At 46.0% G+C, this 26,913-nt stretch overlaps 2 protein-coding genes across 3 annotated transcripts in view; both read right to left on the bottom strand.

Annotated features, from left to right (window-relative positions):
- The window catches only part of Cep85 (centrosomal protein 85), a 38,398-nt gene extending 28,926 nt beyond the window's left edge, over positions 1-9,472 (bottom strand). For both annotated transcript variants that reach the window (XM_050152857.1, XM_050152865.1), the window contains exon 1: positions 9,362-9,472. The gene's annotated coding sequence lies outside the window, so the exon portion shown is untranslated. The remainder of the gene's footprint in view (positions 1-9,361) is intronic.
- Positions 9,473-13,294: 3,822 nt separating this feature from the next.
- Positions 13,295-24,620, bottom strand: LOC126509740 (uromodulin-like). The gene is given in 8 exon segments (XM_050155831.1): positions 13,295-13,598; positions 14,965-14,997; positions 16,129-16,243; positions 16,462-16,621; positions 18,689-18,925; positions 19,548-19,705; positions 22,073-22,278; positions 23,762-24,620. Coding segments are annotated over 8 exon segments (1,575 nt in total). The 5' UTR covers positions 24,375-24,620; the 3' UTR covers positions 13,295-13,545.
- Between the last annotated feature and the right edge of the window lie 2,293 nt (positions 24,621-26,913).

Here is a 26,913-nt window from a genome sequence, read left to right as displayed (position 1 = left end):
AAAAAAAAAAAAAAAAAAAAAAAAAAAAAAAACATGAAAAAAGATATTGCAGAGGACACAGATAAAGAGAGCACAGGGCAATGGCAAATAAGGGGAGTAGAGCTTCAAAGAGCAGACCACACACCTCGACTCTGCTACTGATAGAGCAGCTAGACGTGATAAACTAGTGTTATAAAGGATTTACCAATAAACTCGGTCTGGAAAAGTAAAGTTACACAAAAGTAGAATTTAGATAAAGAAATCCTGCTACAAATATGACTAGAAGATAAAGTAGTATTCTAGCCAGATTTTCTAGAAACTAAAGAAAAATAAAGCTGTGAGTCTAACATAAAGAGAACTTTAGGGCTATTGTAAAAGATTTGTCCACCAGGACTCCTGCCCATTAAGTTTTACTGCCATTATCAAAAGGAGTAGAATTCTTCCAGACAGACAGACAGAATAACCCTGGTTAACACCTAAAGGAATAAAAAAAAAAACTACCCAGGGGCTGTCAGCCAACAAGTCAATTTATTAGTATATGGAAAGATAAATACCATTTTGAAGATTCTAAGGCTATTTTATTAGTATACAAAACAAGCAAGAGAAAAAAAATACATACATTACAATAGCATACAATATAGTCAGGTATTCTCCAATATTTTACTTTGAAGACTATTTTAGGGCTGGGGAGACTGCTTGGCCGTTAAGAATACAGGCTGTTCTTCCAGAGGATACAGGCTTGATTCCCACATTCCCTTGGTGGCTCACAACTACCTTTAAGAATCCAACACCCTCTTCTGGTTTCTGATGGCACTAGGTACACATGTGGTACACACACACACACACAAAAAGTATCCAGATATATAAGATAATGATAAAAACTCATTTTTAAAAGAGTTATTTTAAAAAGCAAACCATGAGCTTGGTTAGCAGCAAAGGTCTTCAATCCCAACATTCAGAAGAAGCCAAAGCAGGTAGATCTTTTGAGTTTGAAGCCAGCCTGGTTTATTTAGGGAGTTCCAGAGTAGTCAGGGATACACACACATAGAGCGTGTCTCAAAATACAAAAATAAATAAATTTAAAAAACCAAAACAAAACAAAAGCAAATCATGAAGGCATAGCGGACACTACATGAAGCACAAACATGTAGTCCCAGTTACTCAAGAGGCTGTGACAGGAAAACTGCTTGATACTACAAGAAGTTCAAGATCAACTTGGGAAATATATAGCAAGATCACATTTCAGAAAACAAACAAAAGGGGCTGGAAAGATGGTTCAGTGGTTAAGACAGTGTACTACTACTTACTGTAGAGGACCTGGGTTCAATTCTAAGCACCCATGTCAAGCAGGTAACAACCCCTATAACTCCAGCTTCAGGGGATCTAATACCCTCTTCTGGACTCCATAAGGGCACCTACACTCACATCTCACATGCACACACCTACATACATATCTACACACATATACATATAATAAAATTAAAAAAATATATATTTTTAGGCGGAGGGTGGTGGCACATGCCTTTAATCCCAGCACACAGGAGGCAGAAGCAGGTAAATCCCTGTAAATTTGAGGCTAGCCTGGAGTTCCAGGACAGCCAGGGCTAAATGGAGAAATCCTGTCTGAGGGAAACAAAAAGAGACTATTCTGGGTACATGAGACCCTACCTCAGAAAAGCAAATGAAATAAAGAAAAGGAGAGAGGGAAGGAAAGAGGATGAAGCTAACTGTCAAGGATAAGTAGGCTTTTCACTCAGGTAAAGCCAGACCTTTGGCTAGGCTGCAGGAAAGACTTTCAAGACCTGTCAAAGTGAAGCTAAGTTGGTGACCTTATTAAGTATTTAGACAGATACACATAGGAAAGACACTATATACATGCAGGCTATGGGTATGGGCTTCTCAAGAGGGTACATTAAGGTGTCTTTACAACTGCTGTACTATGATGCTGTGGCCAAGTTCCAATGCTCTAAGTATGTAATTTATAACAAGTTAAGCAGCATACAAGATTTCATTTTAAAAAGTTAACTAATATAGTTAGTTTTCTAAAGCATTTTTTTTCAAGACAGGGTTTCTCTATATTAAGAATTTTCTTCTGTAAATGAAATTTTGTAAGATGGTTTCATGAAATGCACTGTGTAGACTCAAGATTACAAACATACCAGCCCTAAGTACACAATTATCTGTTTTTTTTTTTTTTAATGCTTTTGGTTTAACATGTTGTTAGGAAATCAAACAAAAACGGGGGGGGGGGGGGGGCAAAAGGAATTCAGAAACTCTGAATTTAACAGTGCCCAAAATAATTTGGGAAAATTCACAAGATACAATTCTTAGAGGTGAAATTCAATTTTGAAAGGAAAAAAAGAAGGGGTGTGTGATTATATGGTATAATGTACTTTACTGACCTCTATAGTTTATCTTAGCAACAACAACCCAAATGGTCATCAACTCACTGTGTACAATAACATAAATGAAACAAACTCCAAAACCACACTTCATAAAAGCATCAACCTAACACCCAGGAAGCAGAAACAGAAAGACTTTAAGTTCCAGGTTAGGTGAGGCTGGAGAGATGGCTCAGTGGGTAAGAGCACTGGCTGCTCTTCCAGGGGACCTGGGTTGGATCCCAGCACCCACACAGTGCCTCAAAATAACGAGCTTTAACTCCATTCCAGGGGATTAACACCCTTTTCTAGGCTCTTTGGGCACTGAAGCACATGGTGTAGACATACATGCAGGCAAAACACTCATCATACACATAAAATAAAAATAAAAACCAAGGGGCTGGAGAGAGAGATCGAGAGATCAGAGCTAAGAGCACTGGTTGCTCTTCTAGAGGACCCAGTTTCAATTCCTAGCACCCAGATGGCAGATCACAACCGTTAATTCCAGTCCCAGAAAATTTAACACCCTCATATATGCATACAAAACACTGATGCACATAAAAATGAACAAATCATGTAAAAAAACAAAAACTCAAAGAAAACAACAAGAGCAAAATGCTTCAATTTATGGCTAGTTATCAACAATTTATGGCTAGCCATTCAACTGCTGGCTAGTGAGTTAATGACACAGAAGGATAACCAACTAGTTATGTTTCCTGTCAACACCAAAACTACCCTTTCATTGAGCCTCTTCTTTTGCCTTCTACCTTTGAACTTTTGGTTCTCTTTCTTGATGTAGGAGGATCTTCTGTTTTGTGTTGATTTCATTGGTTAAATAAAGAAACTGCCTTGGCCTTTTGATAGGACAACAGCTTAGATAGGCGGAGTAGACCTAACAGAATGCTGGGAAGAAGGCAATGTGGCAGACACCATGATTCTCCAGGCTGAGATGGATGTAAGTTAGAATCTTCCTGGTAAGCCACGACCCGGTGGTGATACACAGATTGCTAGATATGGGTTAAAGCAAGATGTGAGAGTTAGCGAAGAAGAGGCTAGATATAATGCGCCAGGCAGTGTTTAAATTAATACAATTTGTGTGTTGTTATTTTGGGGTATAAGCTAGCTAGCCAGGCAGCTGGGAGCCAGGCTGCGGGAAGCGGCCTACCACCGCTCCTTTCTGCAACACTTTCTCTCCTCCCTACCTCCAGGACCAGTACACAATACCAGTTCCATTTTATTACCCTTTAAAGAGAAGAATAAAGGTTCCAGTACCCTTCTGTAGTCCCAGCACTGGGGAAGCAAAAGCAGTACTACTGCCAGTTGGAAACCAGTGTAGATTACAGTGACATCAGTCTAAAAAAATTAAAAACTGGGGGGAAAAAAGGATAACAAAACAGTAGCCCAATTCTGAGATATTTTCCAACTCAGAAGAAAATGACAAAAGTAGAACTCCCAGTCCAACAGAGTTACCTCAAAGACTTGAGTCATGATATTTAGGAACTCAGTGCTCCTCTAGAATGGTCCTCCTATATCCATTTGGAACTAATTCTAGGAATGCCTTAGACAGCAAAATTCACAAATGCTCATGTTCCTTATGTGGAATGGAATAGTATTTACAAATAACATCTGTACACATTTTCCTATACATTTTAACCATTAACTCTAGAGCCGAGGTAATAGTCCACTCCTATAGTCCTAACTATTTAGAAAGCTAAGGCATAGAAGTTTAAGGCCAGTCTGGGCAAAGCAGCAAGATACTCCCCCCCCCCCCCACTTACAATCCCAGCCTAGCGTTTTTTTTTTTTTTTTTTTTTTTTTTTTTCGAGACAGGGTTTCTTTGTGGCTTTGAAGCCTGTCCTGGCACTAGCTCTGTAGACCAGGCTGGTCTCAAACTCACAGAGATCCGCCTGCCTCTGCCTCCCGAGTGCTGGGATTAAAGGCGTGCGACACCATCGCCCGGCGCCCAGCCTAGCTTTTTGTAGGTACTGAGATGGAACTTAGAAGCTCATGCTTGCACAGTGAGCATTTTACTCTCCTAGGCACCTTATTCCCTTTGGTATATGTGTGAGATGAATATGCACATGTATATGTTTGTGTGTACATGGAGGTTAGAGGTTGATGGTGCACGTCTCTATCCCTCTCCACTTTTTTTTTCTCCTTTTCAGACAGGAACTCTAGTTCTCTGGTTTAGCTAGACTGGCTGGCCAGCAAGTCCCTGAAATCCTCATGGCAATGCTTCCCTAGCACTGTGATTACAGCCATGCACTAGCTTTTGCATGGGTTCTGGGGATTTGAACTCTGGTCCTCATAATTGAAGCTAAGCGCTTAACAAGCTAAGGTCTCTAGCTCACTTCATTCCATTTGTTGATACATGATGCCCAGTTTTATAGTTATATCACATTTATCTGTCATATCTATTTCATGAATTTAGGGTTGTTTGTACTTTTTGATATATAATTATTTACTTTTTGTAAATAATGCTATTCAGGACATTCACAGACAAGCTTTTGAGCGAATACATATATATTAATTTCTTTGAATGTACCATTGGTGTTTTTACATATTGAACCAATCATGGACTGAAAATGTACCATGAACAGGAAAACTATCTATACTGAATAGGTACCTGACTTTTTCTCATCGTTATTCCCCCAAACAATATAGTACAACATGTGGTGCACACTGTAAACTCAGTACTCTAGAAGCTAAACAGGGGATCTTCAGCCTGGCCTACACAGTGACACCTGTATTAAAACATCACATCAGGGCTAGAGAAACAGGTTAGCAGTTAAGAGTGCTTACTGGTCAGAAGTTCAGTGCTTAGTACCCATGCCAGGTAGCTCACAACTGCCTGTAACTCCAAGCTTCAAAAGATCCAAGACCCTCTTCTGATCGCTGTAGGAATTTAACATGTGCCATGTGCATGCACACACACACCAAATACACAAGTCTAAAAAAGCAACCACATACCCAACTAAGCAAGAAAAGTGTTTTGCACTGAGGAGACAGCTTAGGGGTAAAGCACTTACCAACCACTCATGAGCTCAAATCCCCAGAACCCATTTTAAAGGCAAGCACAGTAGCGCATCTGTAATCTCAGTACTCCTACAACTGAGTATAGACAAAAGAATCCCTAATAGTTCATGGGCCAGTTAGCCTGGTGCAGCAAACAGACCTTGTCCCAAACAATCTGAAAAACACGGACTGACACCTGAGGTTGTCTTTTGACCTCTACACACATGCCATGTCACAAGTGTGCCCACACTCACATGAATAAACACACATACCACATAAAATATAATAAACATCAAAAACATTTTTAAAAAAGATTTTTAGTACCCACTGAAAGATACTCTCTAAAATACAAGTAAAATAAATGAGTATATAAGAAACAACACAAGGGGGCTGGAGAGATGGCTCAGAGGTTAAGAGCATTGCCTGCTCTTCCAAAGGTCCTGAGTTCAATTCCCAGCAACCACATGGTGGCTCACAACCATCTGTAATGGGGTCTGGTGCCCTCTTCTGGCCTGCAGGCATACACACTGACAGAATATTGTATACATAGTAAATAAATAAACAAACAAATATTTAAAAAAAAAGAAACAACACAAATAACCAATTATTCAACTAAAGAGATACAACTGAAGGAAGGTAGAAAGGTGGTAAAGCACCCAACCTATCTGACCACTCACACCACAAAAATGCTCATTCATGTAACAAATTCAACATGTATACAGCACTTCCTATCTATATAATATATAAGTACCATGTGTCACACTGAATGCTCATATCAATAATATAATAGTAACTGATAGTTACTATTATCATTCTCCTTTTACAGAAAAGAAAGTAAAGGTTTGGATTTAGAGGTTGGGAAGATGGCTGAGTAGTTAAAATGCTCGCACATAAGCACGAGGACAAGAGTACAAACAGAACCCTGGCAAATGCCAAATGGGAGTGGGCGCCTGTCTGTAATCCCAGCTTCAGAGGGGAACTGGCTAGCAAGACTATACTGGGAAGCTCTGGGCTTGACGATTCTGCCTCAATTAACAAGGTGGAAATTGATTACTTACATCACCCTTCTGCCTGTGTGTTCAAGTATGCATGCATGTGTACACTCAAGTCTTCAGACCTAGTAGCGAACACCTTTACCAATCCTTCAGCTATCCTCAAGGCCCAGCATACATTTTTGTCTGTTTTCTCTGTGTAACCCTGGTTGTCCTAGAACTCACTCTGTGGACCAGGCTGATTTTGAACTCTGGAGATCGGTTGGCCTCCACTTCCCAGAGTGCTGAGATTAGATTAAAGGTGTTTGCCACCACTGACCAGCTTCAGCACATGATTTCTTAACTATGGGTTGATAGGTGATACAATACAAAGTGGACAAAGAGATCCACCTGCTTCTGTCCTCCCAAATGCTGGAATTACAGGTGTAGGCCATCCCTACCCAGCTCAACTACACTGTTTTTACTGTGCATTCAAAGTTTTCTGCTTTTATGAAAGCCTATTGTTTTACAAACAAAACAGTTTTAAAGTTTTCCTATTGTCTTTTTTAAAAATGTTATTATCAAGAGTTCAAGGTAAACCTTTGCTACGCAGTGAGGTCCTAACCTGGCTAACCTGGGATACATGAGACCCTATCTCAACAAACAAAACAACAACAAAAAACACAAGGAGGCAGGCATGGCAGCACATACCTTGAGTACTTGTGAGGTAGAGGCAAAAGGATCTCTATGAATTTGAGGACACTCTGGTCTACACAGAAGTTTCAGGCTAACCAGGGCCACAACAAGATCTCACAAAGAAAACTAACAAAACCAAAACAAAATAGAAAATCAAAAAGGTTAGGGATGTACCTAGGCTAGGAACTTCTCTAGTACACACAAAGCTCTGACTGAGTTGGATCTGCTGCACAGGTAAACCACATAGCAAGGTAACACACACCTATAATCCCAGCACTAAGGAGGAGGAGGCAAGACCAGAAATTAAAAGTCATCCTTGCCACATGAAGCTTTACATAGCATGTGCATATGATACGTTGTTCAGATATCTGACTTGGAAAACTGCTGTCTGACCGGCTGATGAGCTAGCTTAGCAGGTAAAATGACTTGTCACAGCCTGATGACTTAAGTTAATCCTTGGATCCTACAGTATAAGAAGAGAACCAACTCCTGAAAGTTCTCTCTCTCTCTCTCTCTCTCTCTCTCTCTCTCTCTCTCTCTCACTCACTCACATACACACACAATTAAATGGCCCTAAACACACTTCTGCCATTTTGTACTTTGTATTTATGGGAAGCAGTTTTCTCATTATTGATGGTGATAAAATCAAAGCATCTACTCTGAAAAATGTTGTAGATGGTCTGTACCCTGCAGTATCAAACACTCAGCCAAGATGACTTTTGGTTTCTGAGACAGGGTCATGGCCTAGCATTTGTTATGTACTCAAGGATTGCCCTCAAGCCTCTCTCTATGTTCGGAGTGCTGAGAATACAGGCATGGACCACCATCCCTGGCAATACTGAATTATAAGCATATGCACCTCATTAGTATATGCAATAGCTTTTGTCTTTAATAAATGGTAAAAATTATACACAGACCAAAGAATTGGGCTTTGAGTTAGGGTCTTGCTATGCAGCCCTGGCTGGTCTGGAACGCTGTATGTATACCAGGCTAGCATTGAATGCCTGGGGAAATCTCCTGCCTCATGGGCCACCATACCAAACTCCAAAGAATAGTCTTAAAGTAAGTTTCTTTATTACTTATCAGCAAATCTTTAATTTTTAGACAATCAAGGTCTCATAAAAATTTTCCAGACCAAAAAAAAAAGGGGGGGGCAGGCCTGGAAGTTTAAAGAACCTGGCCAGACACTGTATTCATCAACCTAAGTTTACTGATCACCTACTACCTCCCCGGCTCTGTGCAGTGAACTACTGGCTGGGTGCGAGCCTGCAATTTCAAATAACATGAACGCAAGACAGCCCGGGAGGTAAAGGCAGGAGGATCTCACAGAGCGAGTTCCAGGTCAATCAGGATTACACAGTGAGACCTTGTCTCAAAAATCCAAAACAACAACAAAAGCCCAGCCTGGCATAAACAGAAATTCCATGCCAGCCTGAACTACACAGGAAGAGCAAATAACAGAAAGAAGAGGGAGGGAGGGGGGGGGCAGAGGCCATAGCTCAGTAGTCGAGTGCTTGCCTCAACAGGGCCGAGGGCTTCTTTAAAGTTCGGTATTTCAACAACAAAACCAAACCCGACCTGGTCTGGCCTTCTTGACTGACTAAAAGTCAAAGGTTTTAATACTCTGTTGGACAAACTTGAACACACTTAATTTTCGATTCATCTCGAGCCTCGGACCAGATTCCTCCACTGACACCACTGACCTCGGCTTCACTCACTCCGGGTTGGGGGTGGGAGGCTGCCCTACGTACGGGGATTCTGGAAGCATCTCCCGCTTCTTCGCGGGTCTAGGCCGTTCCCAGGCGCCCTCTGCCCCCCCCAGAACGTTCCGCTCCTCAGCTCCGACGCCACCTCGGCGAGAATGGCTCCCTGACCAGCGCCTTCTGTTCCCGACCCTTTGGGAAAGGTGTCCCCTCCACCAGCCGAGTGACAACACTCGCGGACCGTCTGACTCTGTCCCCGGGTCTGCCCCGCGGGCCGCGGGCCCTACGAGGGCAGGGGGCGTCTGGCACACGAGCATGGCAACTGCAACGGAGTTAACGGCGGGGGACAGCGAGGCGCGGAGGGGAGGCGACGGGGACCCGAGGGGGCGTGTGGGGATCGTTATCCAGGAAACGGAGCCGGGGCGAGCAAAGCCTGGGCCGGCATTCCGGCCAGGTCCACCTGCGCATGCGCCTCGCTCTCCCGGGCGCTGTCCCGGGCACCCTCCCCACGCCCCCCCCCACCCCCTGTAGGTCCCGAGTTTCCAAGGTTTTCCCGGGGCTACGGAAAGAGGGACAGGGTCGGCCGCCGCGGCGGGAGCCCCCAAGAAGAGCTTACAGAGAGCCCCGAGAGCGGGCGGCGAGATCCCTCCCCGGGATACTGCCGGCGGCCACCACGTCCGCGCGAGTCGCGAATCCTCTCCTGAGGCCGCCTAACGGCCGTTACACGCCCGTCAGGCCGCACGCCTCTTCCAAGCGCGCGCCGCCCGGCACCGCCCCTTTCTGCTGGCTTCTGACCAATAGAAAGTCGAAGCATGTGGCTGTCCCGCCTCTTTCTGCCTTCCTTTGACCAATGGAGACTCGGGCCGCTCGGGAGTCCCGCCCCTGCACGGAGCCCTGGGTGGTGGGCGGGAGGATCACTGCGTAGGCGGTGCGAGACCGGCGGATCGCTCTGCGCATGACCCAGCGGCTACTCAGCTCGGATTCCTCGCTCCTTACCCGGTGCTGCCTCTAGGTGGCGCTGTGCCAGCGAGGCTTCGGGAAGCTGCTGGGCTTCGGCAGGGGCGGGGACTCCCCCACAACCTGCCTCATTCCCCTCCCTCAGGAACGAGGAGGGCAGGGGTGCCAGTGACCTGCTTGGGTCACTGCCTATTAATAGTTAATGATGAGGAGCTGGAGAGCTGGTTCAGAGGCTAAGAGCGAGGGCTGCTCTTTCAAGAGTCCCAAGTTTGATTCCCAGCATCCTTGTCTGGCCGCTCACAACTCTCTCTTCTGCCCTCCACTGGCGAGCACAAATACACACACACACACACACACACACACACACACACACACACACTGCATTCACACATAAAAGTTAAAGACATTTAAGAATAACAAATTAATGGATGGCTGTTGAACCTGGAAATGACAGAAGAATTTAGAAATTAGGAACAGGGCTTTATTACTATGAACGTTAAATCTGGATGTCTAAAAATGAATTTATAAACTAATGAACAGAAATTTGAGTTTTCCCACTTGATAGCTTCTGCTTCTTTTCTGAGGAAGCCGGGAGCAAGGACAAGAGCTGGTCCTGAAAAGAGAAGAAAGTTCAACCGTGAAAATGCTGGGATTTAAATCTATAAGCTGTGTGCGTTAATGAGCTGGAAGATGGAGTATGTCTGTAATCACAATTCAAAAGGCTAAGGCAAGGAGGCTCAGGAGTTTGATGCTGGCCTGGGCTACACAGTGAGATCCTGTCAGGAAAAAAAAGTGTGTTTATACATTCCTGCTCTTCAACAGGGTCTTGCTATTTAGCGCAGGCTGGACCTCAGACTCCTGGTACTTCTGATTTGGCCACCTGAATGGGTTCTTGTATATATATACTTTAAGGTTTTATTATTTGTGTGTGTGTCTGTGTGCCAGTACCCTCAGCCAGAAGGCACTGGATCCCTTGGAACTGGGCTTATAGGCATTTGTGAGCCACTTAATATGCTGGGGTCTGAATCAATTGTTCTTGGCTTCTTCCCCTTATTTTGTTTTTGACAGGGTTTCATGTAGTCCAGACTAGCCTGGAGTTTGCTTTACAGCCAAGGTCAATTTTGAACTAATCCTTCTGCACCCATTTCTCAAGTGCTGAGATTACTGGGGTGAATAAATATGTCGGCTCAGTTTCCCTCTGTAGTTTAGCAGTACCTCCATCATGTGATCATTTTCATATGAAAATGAGTTCTCATATTTCAGCAGTCTTTAGGTTCTCGCTTCAAAGACTATTCTTCATTTTAAGTTACTTTATTATTGTTTGTTTCTTTGTTGACACAGGGGTTTCATACTCACTTTGTAATTCAGGGAAACCTTGAACTTCTGGTCATCCTATCCTACCTGTGAAATAATAATACTTCATTATTTTTAAAAGATTTGCTGCATATTTAATAAAATATATTAATGAAAGTATCCCAACTAGCACGATGAAAAGTGAAAAGACTAGATTTGGGACTGGAGAGATGGCTCCTTGAAGAGCACCTGCGGCTCTTCCACAGGACCTGGGTTTGGTTCCTAGAACCTACATTGTATCTCACAACTGGTCATAACTCCAGTTCCAGGGGATCCAGCATTTCTTTTGGCCTCTGTAGGCCTCTGTAGTGATGTACAAGCAAAGCCTTTATATGTCTGGCTTTAAGTGAAATGTATACCAAAGCCTTTGTGTCTGGCTTTGAGAAATGGTGCTGCAAAGCCCTTGCCATGTTTGGGTTAATTAGTAGAGGCTGGGGAATTGTTTTTAGACTGTTACAACCTTAAAGAGTTGTTTCTCTGGAGTCTACACTTGGTGCCGCGTGAGAGCTTGCCACTGCACCGACCTTGGTCCGAAGACACTCCTGGCAGACCTGAGTTTTTACTTTTGATTATGGCTTGGTAGTTTGAAGCTTTGGTATGACTTTGGTAGTTGGAGCCTTTGCCAGCACTTGTCAACCTTGTATTGGTTTAAATAAAGTAACTAGGGTGAGCTAGTTGAGTGTGAGTCTTTTCCAAGAAGCCTGTACGGTTGCAGACTGTTAATTATGTAAAGATGCATTGGATTTGTTTAACGATGTGAAGATGTATTTATTGCTTTACCTGCCTAAGGCACCTGATTGGTCCAATAAAAAACTGATTTTTTTTTCTTGGAGTATGTATGTTTTGGTTTCGTATGAGTTTATTGCCGATTGGGGACTCAAACTCACACCCTTCATATGCTATGCATGCTATCGCCGAGCAACACCTTCGTCCATCTTTCTGTTTTGTTTATGTTTGTTATTTGTTTGAAGCGGGGTCTTGATATATAGCCCAGGCTGGTCTCAAACTCAGAATAATCCTCCAGCCTCAGTCTCCAGGTAGCTGGGATTCCAGGTACACAGTGCCTCGCGTGGCTTGCCTGGCTGTTAACTGTGATGCCCAAAGTCCGGATCCTCAATATTTTACCACTTGGTCGCGTCCAATCCCAAAGCGAAAACCATATTGCGAGTTAACTCGGGCCTTCCCGAGACCCTTAGCAGCGAGGGGAGGGGGTTTTTATAGTGGGAAAGGCTTGTGGAATCCCCGTAGGCTAGGGATTGGCTGCCCCCTATGGGGTGAGGGGATTGTCTGCTTCTGATTGACTCCTCTTGTTAGGGGGAGGAGTCCATGGTGTCTCAGGGAGAGGTCACTACTCTAGACTAGAGGTTACTGCTGCCTACTCAGGGATTGGCCAGTTTTCCTGCTCAGGGATTGGTTGGTTTCGTGTCAGCTAGAGGTGGCTCTGATTTCAGGGCCAAACTGTGTTTCTTTCTCTGGTCCTTTTTATCTGTTAGGCTCTAATTTTAGGGCCAGGGTGAATTCCTTTAACAGGTTCTGGTTCTAGGGACAAAGTATGTTCTTTTGGCTCTGGTTTCAGGGTCAGGGTGTTTTCATCTAGCTCGGGGTTCAGGGATAAAATGTCCCCCCCCCCCCCGTCTCAGGTTCCAGATCCGGGGTGTGTTTCTTTCCCTGGCTCTGGGTTCAGAGTCAGGGTGCTTGGGGATCGTGCTAAGGCTACAGATCTTCCGGGGGTCTGGGTCTCTCATGCACAGCTAAAGTCTGTCTTGTCTCCTGGTCTACAGCCTCCTTCCAGCCCTCATCCCCGGGGCATAACATAGTCCCAGGTATGGAAAAGATTCTTGTTTGGGACGAATGAGGGACGACAGCTGTATCGCTCTCAAATAGGAAAGGTGGCCTAAGGCGGCCACAGGTTATGAAGCTATAGGAGGAAAAGGCTTGGGCAACAGGACGGCCATTTTGCAGGAAAAAAAAATATAGAGAGAGAGAGAAAGTAGCTGACTAAGGCCCAAGGATTTCCTGAGAATGATTCCCAAGCTGATCAGGTCAACAATTCCATTTTACCTGTGTGGAGAGGAAGCCCCAAAGGAAAAAAAAAGAGGCTGCCACCCCCCTCCTCCCTTTCCAACCCTTCAGTCCATTAACTTGGAGCACTGAAGCCTTAAGGTCAAATTATAGAGACAGACGTCAGAAAAAGTAGAATTCTGTGTGTTTATTGGCCATAAACTCTCTACTTTCCCCCTCATGTTGAGTGGTCTAATCACACGCCCTCCCCTATGAGCTACAAGGATAGGAAACAAAGGCATGACAAGAGAGCATAATCCACCAGGCAGTCGCCACAGTCTTCCCAACGCTGGGCTACACACTGGTCCTCTGGTGCCTAACAGAGGTCACACTTGCCTCTCATCAAGTCTTCCTCCGCTCCATCCTTGGCTGAGGCAAGGAAACTAGACACTAAGCGCTCGTGTTGGAGTGGGGAGGCTGGACCAGCTTTTAGTCCAGCATCCAGCCAGTCACCATCAGGAGCAAGATGGACATCCAGGCTCCTGCAGGAAAGAAAGAAATGATTATGAAATAGACTAAGGGGGCTGGAGAGGTGGCACAGCAGTTAAGAGCACATAGCTCCTGCAGAGGTCCTCAGCTTGGTTCCCAGCAGGCACATCAGACAGCTCACAGTAGTCTGTAACTTCAGTCCCAGGGCAGTCGGTCACCTCTGACCTCCACGGATGCCAGCACTCACGTGCATATCACACAAGCATGTATACACAGAATTTAAAATAAAAATAAGTATTCAGGGGCTGGAGAGATGGCTCAGAGGTTAAGAGCACTGGCTGCTCTTCCAGAGATCCTGAGTTCAATTCCCAGCCAACCACATGGTGGCTCACAACCATCTTTACTGAGATCTGGTGCCCTCCTCTGGCGTGCGGGCATACATCGAGGCAGAATGTTGTATACATAATAAATAAATAAATCTTAAAAAAAGATAAAAAAATAAGTATTCAAAGTGGGATTTGAGGAGCTTTCAGAGTCTATGAGCCTTTTTAAATATTTCTTTTTTTCTTTTTTCTTTTTTTCTTTTTTTTTTAAATATTTATTTATTACATATACAATAGTCTGTCTGTGTGGATGCTTGCAGGCCAGAAGAGGGCACCAGACCCCATTACAGATGGTTGTGAGCCACCATGTGGTTGCTGGGAACTGAACTCAGGACCTTTGGAAGAGCAGGCAATGCTCTTAACCGCTGAGCCATCTCTCCAGCCCCTTAAATATTTCTTTTTATTCTAGTTATTTACTTATGTGTGCATGTTGTGGTGTACATGTTGAGGTCAGAGGACATATTCTTGGGTTCCCTCTATCCACACATGGGTCCCAGGGATAGAATTCAGGCCATCAAGCTTAGCATCAAGTACCTGTACTCACAGAGCATCCTCAGTTAGGAGTGTTATTAAATACACTGCTGTTTTTTCTTTTTCTTTGAGATACATGGTCCAGGCTGGCCTCAAAGTTGCTCTGTAGCCAAGGGTGGCTTTAAACACCTAACTCTCCTGCTTGCACCTCCTAAGTGCCGGGATTCCAGGGTAAGCCACCACACCTGGCTTTATGTGGAGCAGGGTCTGCTATCTTGAACAGGCTGACTCAAAGTTTCTGGGCTCAGGCATGCTCCACGGTGCCCAGGGCACTTTAAATCTTCAAGCCTTACTTGGAATCATTTCTGGGTAGTTTCAGATTTTTTGAGGCCGGATAAAGCAAGAGCCCCACATTAATTCTGCCATATATTACTCCATATATTACTGAGAGAGGTTAATTGACTTCTTGGCCGCACAGCTCAGAAGAAACAGCGTGCAAAATGACCAGCAGCCTGAGCGTGTCACGTGAGAACTTACTTCACTAGAGCGGTCCTCTTGTACTAACCTGCTCTGCTCCTGCTGCTGGAGGCTCTGGGCTCTGCAACCACACGAAAAGAGAGATTGAGTTCTAAGTGCCCCGGACATGGCCAGCACTCACCCACCGTTCCACCGGGATTAGACAAAAGAGGCTGGCAGATTTTGGAAAACTGGGGACTCAGAAGGATGAGATATCCTGGAATTCCCGAAAGCGTGGGATTTCCCAGTGAGGGCAAAAGGACTCTTATAGACTAGAAAGGAGAGAGAGTACCGGGCCAGGAGTAATGACCAAAGAGAGGCTGGCGCGAAAGACAGCATGAGCAGAGTAGGTTGCTTGGCAAGAAAGGAGATAGAGTCTGAGGGGCTGGAGTGACGGCTCAGTGGTTAAGAGCACTGATTGCTCCCTCAGGAGAAGCAGGTTCGATCCCCAGCACCCACAAAGTGACTCACAATTATCTGTGACTCCAATTCCAGGGGATCAAATGCCCTTTTCTGGCCTCGAGTGGACACCAGGCACACAGGTGTTCCACAGGCATACATGCCGACAAAACACTCATACAAGTAAAATTTAAAAACATGGTTTAGAGAGACGCTGGAAATGAAGATGGCCCAGACCTGAGAGTGACATGATGGGTTAGTGTTGCCAACCTGAGAATCTAGAGTCACCTGGAAGACTCTGGGCATGCCTGTGTGGAAGGATCTCGATTACATTAGTTGATGCGGGAAGAACCATCTTCATTGTAGTGAAGCCACCAGTTCTCTGGCCTGGGGACCCTGAACTGTTGAAAATGCAGAAAGTGAGTTTGAGCACTAGCGTGTGTTCCTGGCTCTCTGCTTCCTGGCTGCAGATGTGAGGTGAGAAAGCCAGCAATCCTGCTGCCGCGATCCCCTGACACACTGCACGGGACCCTTGAACCGTGAGCCACAGGAACCTTTAAGCTGCGTCCATATGTGTGATTTCCCACAGTAATGAGCAGAGAAGCTAAGATGAGCGCAGAGGCCAGGCTGGTTGCAGGGACTTGTCCAGAGAGAGAGGGAGAATGGGGCTCAGAGAGGACCCTGGGTACAGGGGAAGAGTGTGAAGACCAGAAGGTGAGGGGCGACTCAGTGGAAGCTCAGGGTCTCAGAACAACACATTAGGAAGGTCTTGGCAGAGAAGCTGGGGACGCCCTCCAAAGGTCCATCCATGTGCCGCTTATTCGGAGAGGCCCAAATACGATCCACTTGCTACCGCCAGGTTCCAGACGGGTCCCAACTCGAGAGTCCCAGGGTGAATTTCTCCGCAGGTAATTCTTTCCACTACAAGACTGTAGGTGACAAGACAGTGTGGGGACTTTTCCCAGGACCTCAAAGACTCGTGTTCCACTACCCCACAATTCAAATAAGCTTTCCCATTTCCACCTACAAGATCTAGGGCTTCAAACGCCCCTCTTTAAGTCAGTCCCGGGTAAAAGGAGGCCAGCACATGACCACCCTCGGTCCAGTCCCGGTGGCTGCATGGCTGGGCTTCAGGAACCCCACTCACCGGCTGGCATGGGCGGGACGCTTGCTTGTCACAGAGGGTCACTTGGGCGTGTAGGTAGAGCATGTCACTATTCAAGAATCGCGACAGAGTGAAGGCCAGTGTCACCTGTACAGAGACTCCATTGTTCAAGTCCTGGAGCAGCCGGTCCCCGACTGGGCACCTGCGGGGAGAAAGCCCTAGCGCTGTTCTTTGGGACCCAGGCTTAGGGCCCCAGGTGTCAACATGCAAAGTTTGATTTCGGCCACTTTAACGTGTTCTGTGTAATTGTGGGTGTTCCTGCTGAGAACTAACTTTACATAGATTAATTTCATTCCTACAACCATATCCTGAGGATGACCATACTTTTGACTGCTCCCCATTTTTAAGTGTTTATTATCTTATGCCTGCCCATGTCTGTGCAGCACAGAAGTACAGTACCCATGGAGGTCAGAAGAGGGTGCTGTTCCATCACCTGGAACTGGAGTTACAGATGGTTGTAACGCCATGTGGGTGCTGTGAACCCAACCCAGGTCCTCTGCAAGAGCAGCCAGTGCTTTTCAACTGCTGAGCCAGCTCTCCAGTCCCCTACCCTTTCTTTTTCTCTTTCTTTCTTTCTTTCTTCCTTCCTTCCTTCCTTCCTTCCTTCCTTCCTTTCTTTCTTTCTTTCTTTCTTTCTTTCTTTCTTTCTTATTTTTTTGGTTTTTCGAGACAGGGTTTCTCTATGGCTTTGGAGCCTGTCCTGGAACTAGCTCTGTAGACCAGGCTGGTCTCGAACTCACAGAGATCCGCCTGCCTCTGCCTCCTGAGTGCTGGGATTAAAGGCGTGCGCCACCATCACCCGGCTCCTTTTTCTTTTTTTAAAAAAGGAGGAAACTTAGGTTTGGAGATGTTAGGTAGGTCCTCAAATTTGGGCCAGGGTGTTCTAGCATGATGCTGGCCCCCGGTGGGAACCCCAGAACCTCAGGAATAGAGGAAAAGCTTATTACAGGCTAGGGCAAATTCAAGAGTGTGTTTCGGGACCACATTGAGCATGACCAGCCCTTGGTCACACTCAACCCTCTGCTCTCATCTGTGCAGCGGAGGAAATAATCCTTCCTGGGATGCTCTGTGAGCTGATGAGTAATCCCTATGCTTCTACGAAAACTATTGTCAATATTATTGAAATTTGATATGGAAGTAAGACATTCTCCCCCCCCCCATCTCATTGTGAGTCAGGATATCAGGTATGCATAAGCTGTCCTGCTCTATGTAGCTGCAGGCAGCTTTTACTTCTCAATCACCCCACATCTCCCTTCTGATTGCTTATGTTACAGGCATGCACTATCATACCCAGTTTTTATTTTATTTTATAATTATGTTTTTAAAAAAGGTCTTCCCATGCCAGGCAGTGGTGGTGCATGCCTTTACTCCCAGCACTCAGGAGGCAGAGACAGGTGGAGCTCTGTGAGTTCGAGACCAGCCTGCTCTACAAGAGCCAATTTCAGGACAGGCTCCAAAGCTACAGAGAAACCATGTCTTGAAAATAAAACCAAATAGAACAAAACAAAACAAAACAAAAAAATAGGGTCTTGCTGTCTTACTTGTCTAACCTGATATTCTAAGTAATTCTTCTGTCTCAGCCTCCCAAGTACTTGGATTTGGGGCATATACCAGCACACCCGACTAAGAGGCTCAACTCTGGCCCGACTGTGCTCAACACTGAACACAGTCACCTCCCATGCACCTGAACTGAGTCTTAGCTTCTTGTGTAAGATGCTAATCAAAATCTAACTATGTCACAGTGTGTGGTAAGATTTAAATTAATTGATATGTGTGATGTGACTCAAACTACATCCAGCGTGAAATAAATATTATTTGTAAAGAACTAAATTATTAGCTGTCGTTAGCTATTCCATGTAGTCTACTTCAATAACAACATAGCATATGGAACTCTGGCATGGTAATGCTATATTTCTAAATCTCATCACAGGTCCTCAATAACCATCTGGGTGAACGAACAGAAGAAATGAATCTCACCTATTGACTGTGAGATCTTGAGCAGGTTTTAATCTCCCTGGGCCTCAGTTTACTCATCTGTAAAATGCGTCTGAATGCATTCGCTCAACCAGCATTCCCCGATCCCTTCCTTCCTTCCCCATTTTGTTTGCCAGAGATACCGAAAAGAATGGGGGGGGGGTGTCTGTGCTCATGGGAACAAAAGTACCTGCCTAAGTCACAGACCAAGAGCTGGAGCCTGATTGGTCCTTACCTCTCATTCACAAAATGATAGGTGTCCTTAGCCACTGTGTTGGAGAGGTTGTCCCTGGCAAAGACTTCATTAGCCACCAGCGCAAACCGGTCAGGATCACTGCTGGTGGATCTGAGGACCACGTAGAGGGGCATGCCCACGGGAGCTGCATGGTCCTCGAGTGGTTTGTGGAGTTGGAGGTCTGTGGAGACGCTCAGGGCGATGACAGTCTTTCCAGTGCCAGGAATGTGGACAGTGCTGTATCCAGAGAGAAACAAGAGTGAGCCCTCAGAGGGAAGGGAGTGGGTAAAAGCACCCTATTGTACAGCCCGAGGATCTGAGATCAAGCCCAGGCATAATGGCGTGCTTGCGAACTTACTACCAGAGAGACAGGTAGACCCACAGGGCTTGCTGTTCAACCAGGCTAGCCCTGCTTGATGAGTCTGAGATCAATGGGAGATCCTGCCTTAAAGAATAAGGGAGGGAACTCTGCAAGGCAGCTTCCATGAGGTCACCATCTGCAGTGGGATGGTACTTCATGATGAAGTAGTGTTTGGGGGTCTCCAATAAATATAAAATGAAGAAAAGATGGCCAGGAGGAGCAAACCTGGTCACCTTCCTCATGGACCACATAAACTATGAAGTGTCACATCATAGGTCCCCAGACCTTGGCAGATATCTAACTTCATGGTAATTTACGTAAACAACCCATAACGCATCTCTTCCCAGAAGCATCCTGTTTCTCTGTCCATGTAAGAGATGCTTACATATGGTGGGTGAGCGTGGGGGCCGATTTCTTGAGAGTGTTGAGGCTTTGACTAGATTCAAGGTAGCAGTGAGAACTTGGGGGTGGCCTAGCTACAGAGACAGCTGATGGGACTTAACTCATGGAATGGAGGCCTCCTGGTAGGAGATGGGCTTGCTGACGTTCACCACCAGGGGGTACACACAGCTGAAGTGGAGCACTCTTGAGCCAGAGCCAAGGCGAGCCTGTTCAAGGTGCACATTCACAGAGTGCAGGGCATGGCTGACGTTGGTCTAGAAAAGACAGGTAGGTGAGCAGACACTACCCACAAGTCCCTGGGGTCAACACCTCCCATCCTCTCTGGCAACAAGGTGTTTATTTCAATAAAAGCTGTAGTCGAAGTTCTTTGAGCCTGGTTCTCTGGCTTGAACACAGCACTCCTTTATTGGCCCCATTTTATAAAAGAGTAAAAGAAGGCTCAGAAAGGTTAAAAGATGTCCCCAGCAAGTGACAGCTTAAATCCCACAGCACTCTGACCCCAGGGACCATCACTTTATCCCCCCTGCCATGGTTCTAAGTTTCTTCTCTTGAGATGGGGTCTCATGTAGACCAGGCTGGTCTTTGTGACTATGTAGCTGAGGATGGTCTTGAACTCCTGACATGTCTGGTTCCACCTCCCAAGTACCAGGATTAACAGTTTATGTCACAATGCCCAATGTCTATGGTTCTGGGAATTGAACTCAGAGTTTCCAATGGAGGTTCTTACTCCATGGTCCTAAAATGTTAATATTTATTTTATTTTACTTTATTTTGAGACAGGGCATTATGTAGCCCAGACTAGTGTCCAACTATGTACCCAAGGATGGTCCTGAACCTTTCCCTGCCTCTGCTTCCCAAGTGCTGAGCGTATCTGCACACACCACTGTATCTGGGCTGTTTTTATTTTTGGTGTGATAGTGTGGTGGTTGTTTTGAGAGAGCATTTTAAAGGCTTATTTTATTTTGAAAATCATGCACATGTGTGTACTTCTCTACCTAAATGTGTTTCACAGTGCAGGTTCCTGAAGAGGACAGAAGAGGGCGCCAGAACCTCTGGATCTGGATTTTAAATGCTTGTGAGCTGCTGGCGCTGGTGCTGGGAGAACTCAGGTCCTCTGCGATGTGAACTCTTAACTGCCCAGGAAGAATATCTTGCTCTGTGTAGCCCAGGCTATCCTGAGACTTCCAATCCTCCTATCTCAGTTTTCTTAGTTCAATTTGCATTTTTGGAATCTCTTGGGTAAAAAAAAATAGGATCCCTGAGCTGTTAAGAATTCTAAGTCTGGATGGCTGGTGGTGGCACACACCTTTAATCCCTGCACTTTGGAGGCAGAGGCAGGGGATCTCTGTGAGTTCGAGGTTAGCCTGGTCTACACAGCTAGTTTCAGGACAGCCAACACTCCACAATGAAACCCTGTCTCGAAAATAAAAAACAAACAAGAGAGAGGGAGAGGGAGAGGGAGAGAGAGAGAGAGAGAGAGAGAGAGAGAGAGAGAGAGAGAGAGAGAGAGAGAGAATTTTAAGTCGGAGTTACGTGTAATGGTATATATCTTAAACCCCATCATTGGGGAGGCAGAGGCCAACCTAGTCTACATAAAAAGTTCCAGGATATCCATGACCACATAGAGAGACTCTGTTTCTAAAACAAAACAAAAACCAAACCAAACAAACAAACAAACTAAAAAAACCTAAATCTGGGCCAGGTGTTGTGGTGCACACCTTTAGTGCTTACTGGGAGGCAGAGGAGGTGGATCTCTGTGAGTTCTAGGCCAGCCTGGTCTATATAGTGAGTTCTGTGCCAGCCACATAGTGAGAGTGTATCTCTAAATAAATTAGTTAAATTAAAATAAGAATTCCAGGTTCTAGGGCTGGGGATGTATCTCAGTTTTAGAGTGTTTGCCTGGCACACATTAAGTCTCCCCAGCACTGAAAAGAAAAAAGAAAGAAAGAAAGAAAGAAAGAAAGAAAGAAAGAAAGAAAGAAAAAAAGAAGGAAGGAAGAAAAAGATGAGTTCTGATCAAGAGATGGAGGCTTTAGGGGCACTGCTGTTGTTTGGCGGCATTCTATTATTTATGTGAATTGCGTTGTCCTTATAAAACTAGTCTCTGAATGCTGGTGCAGGCATGTAATCCCAGGACTCAGGGGGCTGAGGCAGGAGGATTATCTCAAGTTCCAACTGTAATTTGGGAAAATCCCTTAGATTCTCTGAGCTATGGATTCCTTATCTATAATGAGAACTTCTCAAGATTAGAACCATTAAAAATAAATTGATAGACATGGCATTTGGATAGAAATCCGTAAAAAACTGCTTGTGGTTGCTCTTTTAAAGTGTTTCGTGGCTGAGAGTTTGGGAACCAAGACCCCAATTCAGCAAATACAGCACATGTAATGCATTCCCACTCTGGAGACAGATTGGCCATTTTCCTCAACAAGACTGGTCTGATGGCTAAGATTTGAGACCACCCAAGACAAGAGTTACCCAACCTCTCCTGTCTCAGCCCAGTCTCCAGAGCTTTCCCCACCCTGTGCCTTCCCAACCCCTCCCACAAGCTTCCTGGCCCCGCCCCCACAGCTTTCCCAGCTCTGCCCCAGGACTTTCCCCTTTCCCTAGAGTCAGCTTACAGAGATGTGGAGTCCACAAGTTCCTTCCTTCTTCTCCAACTGAAAGACCTGGACCCGGTGACCCTGGTCTGTTGTATTGGTACTTGAACACCCCGAGAAGACATCTTTCTTCAGGACCCAGTGCTGATGCTTCAAGAAGCAGCTCCTCAGAGCCACCTCAATGACCTCTGGTTTGCAGCGCAGGATCCCTATCTCCCTGGATAGTTCTGCAGGGGAACAAGAGCCAGGAGCGGGGTCTCTTGAGGATCCTGGGATGATACCATGAGAAGGAATACTTTTCCTCAGGTGGGTGAAGAAGACTGGGGATATTGGTCCACTCTCCACTCCCTTAAACACAGCCAGCAAAATGGTTCAGTAGGTAAAGGCTTGCCATGGAGACCTGAGGTCAATTCCCAGGGCCCACAGGTGAAAGGAAAGGAGTGACTTCACAAAGCTGTCCTCTGACCTCTTCATCATTGCAAGTGTACCCCCAATACACACACACAATGCACACATAATAATTGTTAAAATTGTAAACATGTCTGGGTGTGGAAGTGCATGTCTTTCATCCCAGCACTCAGGAGACAGAGGCAGGTGGATTTCTGTGAGTTTGAGGCCATCCTGGTCTAAAGAGTGAGTCCAGGACAGCCAGGGCTACACAGAAAAACCCTGTCTCAACCCCCCCCCCCACACACACACACATACAGATCTCACCCATGTCTTGTAGGATCCTGATCCTGGCCCTCACAGGTCCTTAAGATCTCTTTTCCGAGAATTAGTGCCTGGGTCACAAAGCGTCTGTGGGAGCTGGGAAGGAGCTTTGCTGGCAGAGTGCTTGCCTGCCATCATTTGATCTCCAGTGCCACATGATAGGGCATAATGGCGACCGCCTGTAATCCCAGAATTTAGGAGGCAGAGGCAGGAAGATCAGGAGCTGAAGCTCGTCTTCAGTGGCCAGGGCTGCTCTGGACTAAGAGACCTTGACTAAACAACAACGCTTTGGGGGGGATGAGGCTCCCATCTTGGAGCCAGGTAGCCTGAGGATTGGGCGGTGGATACAGGAATAGATGAAGCCCGGAGACAGAGCCAGAAAGGTAAGAAGAAAAGAAGGAGGTGGCTCCGTGTTCCTGCCACACTCTTCAATTTTCAGCCCCCAGGGAACCAAGGAAGCCTGGTCTGGGCCTCAGTGAAAGAGATTGACTTTGGCGAAGGCAGCTGGTGTCTCTAACTTGTCTGGCAAGATTGGGGTTTCAAGGGGTTAATTTGTTTATTCTCCAATTTTTCTCTCATTCCAAGCTGGACGCTAGAACCTGGCGTGTGTGTGTGTGTGTGTGTGTGTGTGTGTGTACCAAAGCTGGGCAGGTCATATATGCCTGTAATCCCCATCAGTACCTGGACAGCAGTTCGGGTCCTGGGGGCTGCAGGCTGGGGCTGGGGCAAGGTAGGTCTCATCTGCTCAGCCAACTCTGAATGGACTCATTCCATGCTCATGTCTTACCAGCTTCTTTGGACAGGGTTCCGCTGAGCCTTCTCAGAGTTCCCTGACTGCACTTGTCCTGGCCAGTTATCTGGTTCATTTATACGTGTTATTCTTGTTATTTACATATTTAAATCCATGTACATAAATTAAAATTAAAGAGAAAGAGGAGGAGGAGGAGAAGCAGTAGCAGCAGCAGCAATAGACTTCCTTGAAGGATTATTCAGACTTACCCAAGTGGGAATAGTAGCTCTTGTTGCACCTACAGCCTCTGGTGCTGTCTAGATACTCATCCAAAGCACAGGCACCACCCCCTGGACCGCTACTCTGGCTTGAGCTGGGGGGTGCTGGACTGGTCCCAATTATAGTGGAGGATTTGGTTGTCTCTGAGGCGTTATGGACAAGGCCTGTGGGATGTTTAGGTGACTGGGTTGTACCAGGGCCTATGCTTGAGTCTGTCTGTGCTGGCTGGGAAGGCGTCTGTGTCACAGAGCTGCACTGTGGGTCTGGTGGTTTGCTTGTTGTGGGGGTTGTCGCTGGGGTTGGGGGTACAGCTGCAGTGTCTTTTTCCTGAGTCTCAGCTGTGGCTGTGCTGAGAACATTTGTCCCCAGGGCGACTGTGGTGGGTGAAGAGGTGTTTGTAACTGCCGTGGTTGTTGTGGGTAAAGGTTCGTGTGTGTCCCTGGCTTTGTCCAGTGTTGATGACAGTGGAATTTGATTCATTTGTGGGGTCTCAGCTGAAATGGCCAAGCTGAATAAAACTGTGGTTTTGGATGTCACTATCGATTCCTTTACTGCAGAGGTCACTGTGGAATCTGACAGTGGCATGCTCTTAGTGACTGTCATGGCAGGGGTGTGTACTGTTGATGTCACCTGTTCTGTGGGCCCTGCTGTGCCTCTGCTCTAGGGTGACGCTGAAAGAGTAGGTGATGTCATCTGATCTTGGGACTTAGATGTCGGTGTCTCAGTCACTGACGAGCTGTTGGGTTCTTCTGTGGAGTCGTGGCCTTCCGTTCTGTGAGGCCGACTTGAACTTGTAGATGGGCAGGGCAGACTTCCGTTACTCACATAGCTCTCTGTGGAGGGCGAGTCTGAGGCAAGCACCCAGACCGAAGCACCACCTACAGAAATGACAACAGCAGCAAAAATAAAGACACCAACCACCATGCCTTCCTTTCCCCCCAGTGCTCTACCTCCAAGTCTCCTACTGAGGACATCTCGTGAAAACAACAGCTACATTAGTCCATGCAACGAGCTCCCAGATGCTTCAGGAGCTCCCAGTTACCATTCAGACTCGGTTAAGTTCAAGAACCACACCACACACAACCAGTCCTGAAAACGGCACAGAAATGGCACCAAGAAACCCCAGTCACAAAGATACGAATCTACACGAGCTTTGCCAAGGAGCACAAGAAGAAAGGCCTGAAGAAGATGCAAGGCAGACAAGGCAAAGGCCATGGGCACACGTGCAGAGGCCAGCAAGGCCCCAGTGAAGTCCAAGGGCCCCAGCCGCAAACTCAGCCGTCTGGCTTTCATTGCTCCCCAATGAAGCTTGGGAGGCAGATTAGAAGCTACATGGCCAAAGGGCGTCAACTCCAAAAACCAAAGCCCAAGGTTCAAACCAAGGCAGAGGCCTCAGCTCCAGCTCAAGCTCCCAAAGGTGCCCAGGTCCCTGTGAAGGTCCCATAGTAAAGGTTTCTGTTTGCCAATGTGAATACAGACCGGGGTGACACACCTACGCACTATTCGCAGATGGTCAGGAACCTCCACTGTTTTTACAAACTTGAGGCAAGATCTGTTAAAAAAAAAAAAAAGGAAAAGAAAGAGAGAGGGAGGGAGGAAGGAAGGAAGGAAGGAAGGAAGGAAAGAAAGAAAGAAAGAAAGAAAGAAAGAAAGAAAGAAAGAAAGAGAAAATGAAAAGCTCACACTGCTATGCGCCGGTGCTCCCCTGATGGGTTTCAGATGCTGGCTGAAGAGCTTCTGTGGCCACTTTCCTAACTGCCTTTGAAATACTCACCCTCCAACCCAGGCACAAGTGTAGCTCTCGCTCATCAAAGGAGCCTTTTATGCAGCAGATGGACACCGTTACCAGAAAGTCACAACCGGGCAAAATGCAGAGAACTGACCTTGGAGTGCCTAGCCCCAGTGGCTGCACCTGAAACACACCCCTTCACCCAAGGCCAGAGAGGAGGGTGCAGAAAGATTGGAAAGTGTCTACTTTGAAGACAATGTCTTCAAAACAACAAAAGGACACAAAGTGAAATAAGGAGGAAGGACCTGGGAGGAGTGAGGGAGGGGAGGTGATATAGTCTATAAAAGTCTCAAAGAATAAAACTCTTAATTTTTTAAACTGCTGCATGCCAGAGAGGGGAGAGTTTGTAACTGCATGCGAGTCTCATTCACTTAACAGCTACTCCAGGGTGCGTGAGAATCCAGTTAGCAAATGTGGAAACCGGTTCTGCTTTAGTTTTACAGTGTGGGAATCAAACTCAAGGCCTTGTGTACATTAGGCAAGTGTTCTTTTTTATTGGTTGGGACAGGATCTCACTAAGAACCTAAACTGGCCTGGGGTCTGGGGCCACCTTCCTGCCTCTGCCTCCTAAGTTCTGAGGTTGTAAGGTACTTGGCACCATGACCAGCTTTTTGGGTTGTTGTTTTTATTGTTGTTGTTTTGGTTTTTTGAGACAGGATTTCTCTGTGGCTTTGGAGCCTGTCCTGGAACTAGCTCTTTTAGACCAGGCTGGCTTCAAACTCACAGAAATCTGCCTGCCTCTGCCTCCCGAGTGCTGGGATTAAAGACCTGTGCCGCCATTGCCCAGCTGGCAATGTTCTTTTCACTTGAACTTGCCTCCAACTCTCCTCATGTAACCAAGAGTGACCTTGTACTTTTTGTTCTTCAGCTTCCACCTTCCAAGTGCTGGGATCACCACGTGTGCCAATCATGCCTCTTGTTTTATTTTCTTGTTTTTTTTTTTTTTTAAAGTTAGTGTGTGCATATGTGTATGTGTCCCTGCACAGAATAATACAAGCAGGCTGGGTACACAGCTCAATGGGAGAAAGTTTATTTTGGTAACCTTGAGGCCTTGGCTTCAATCCTTAGTAGCATATACACCAGTGGTTCTCAACCTTCCTAAAGCTGCAGCCCTTTAAACACAGTTACTCACGTTGTGGCGACCCCCCCCCAACCCTAAATTATTATTATTATTTTATATTTATTTATTATGTATACAATATTCTGTCTGTGTGTATATGTCTGCAGCCAGAAAAGGGCACCAGACCTTTTTACAGATGGTTGTGAGCCACCATGTGGTTGCCGGGAATTGAACTCAGGACCTTTGGAAGAGCAGGCAATGCTCTTAACCACTGAGCCATCTCTCCAGCCCCC

This window comes from Alexandromys fortis, unplaced genomic scaffold (assembly GCF_014885135.2).
Source record: "Alexandromys fortis isolate MF-2015 unplaced genomic scaffold, M_Fortis_MF-2015_v1.1 scaffold_26, whole genome shotgun sequence".
NCBI lineage: Eukaryota > Metazoa > Chordata > Mammalia > Rodentia > Cricetidae > Alexandromys > Alexandromys fortis.
This window is presented reverse-complemented; position numbering and strand designations above follow the sequence as displayed.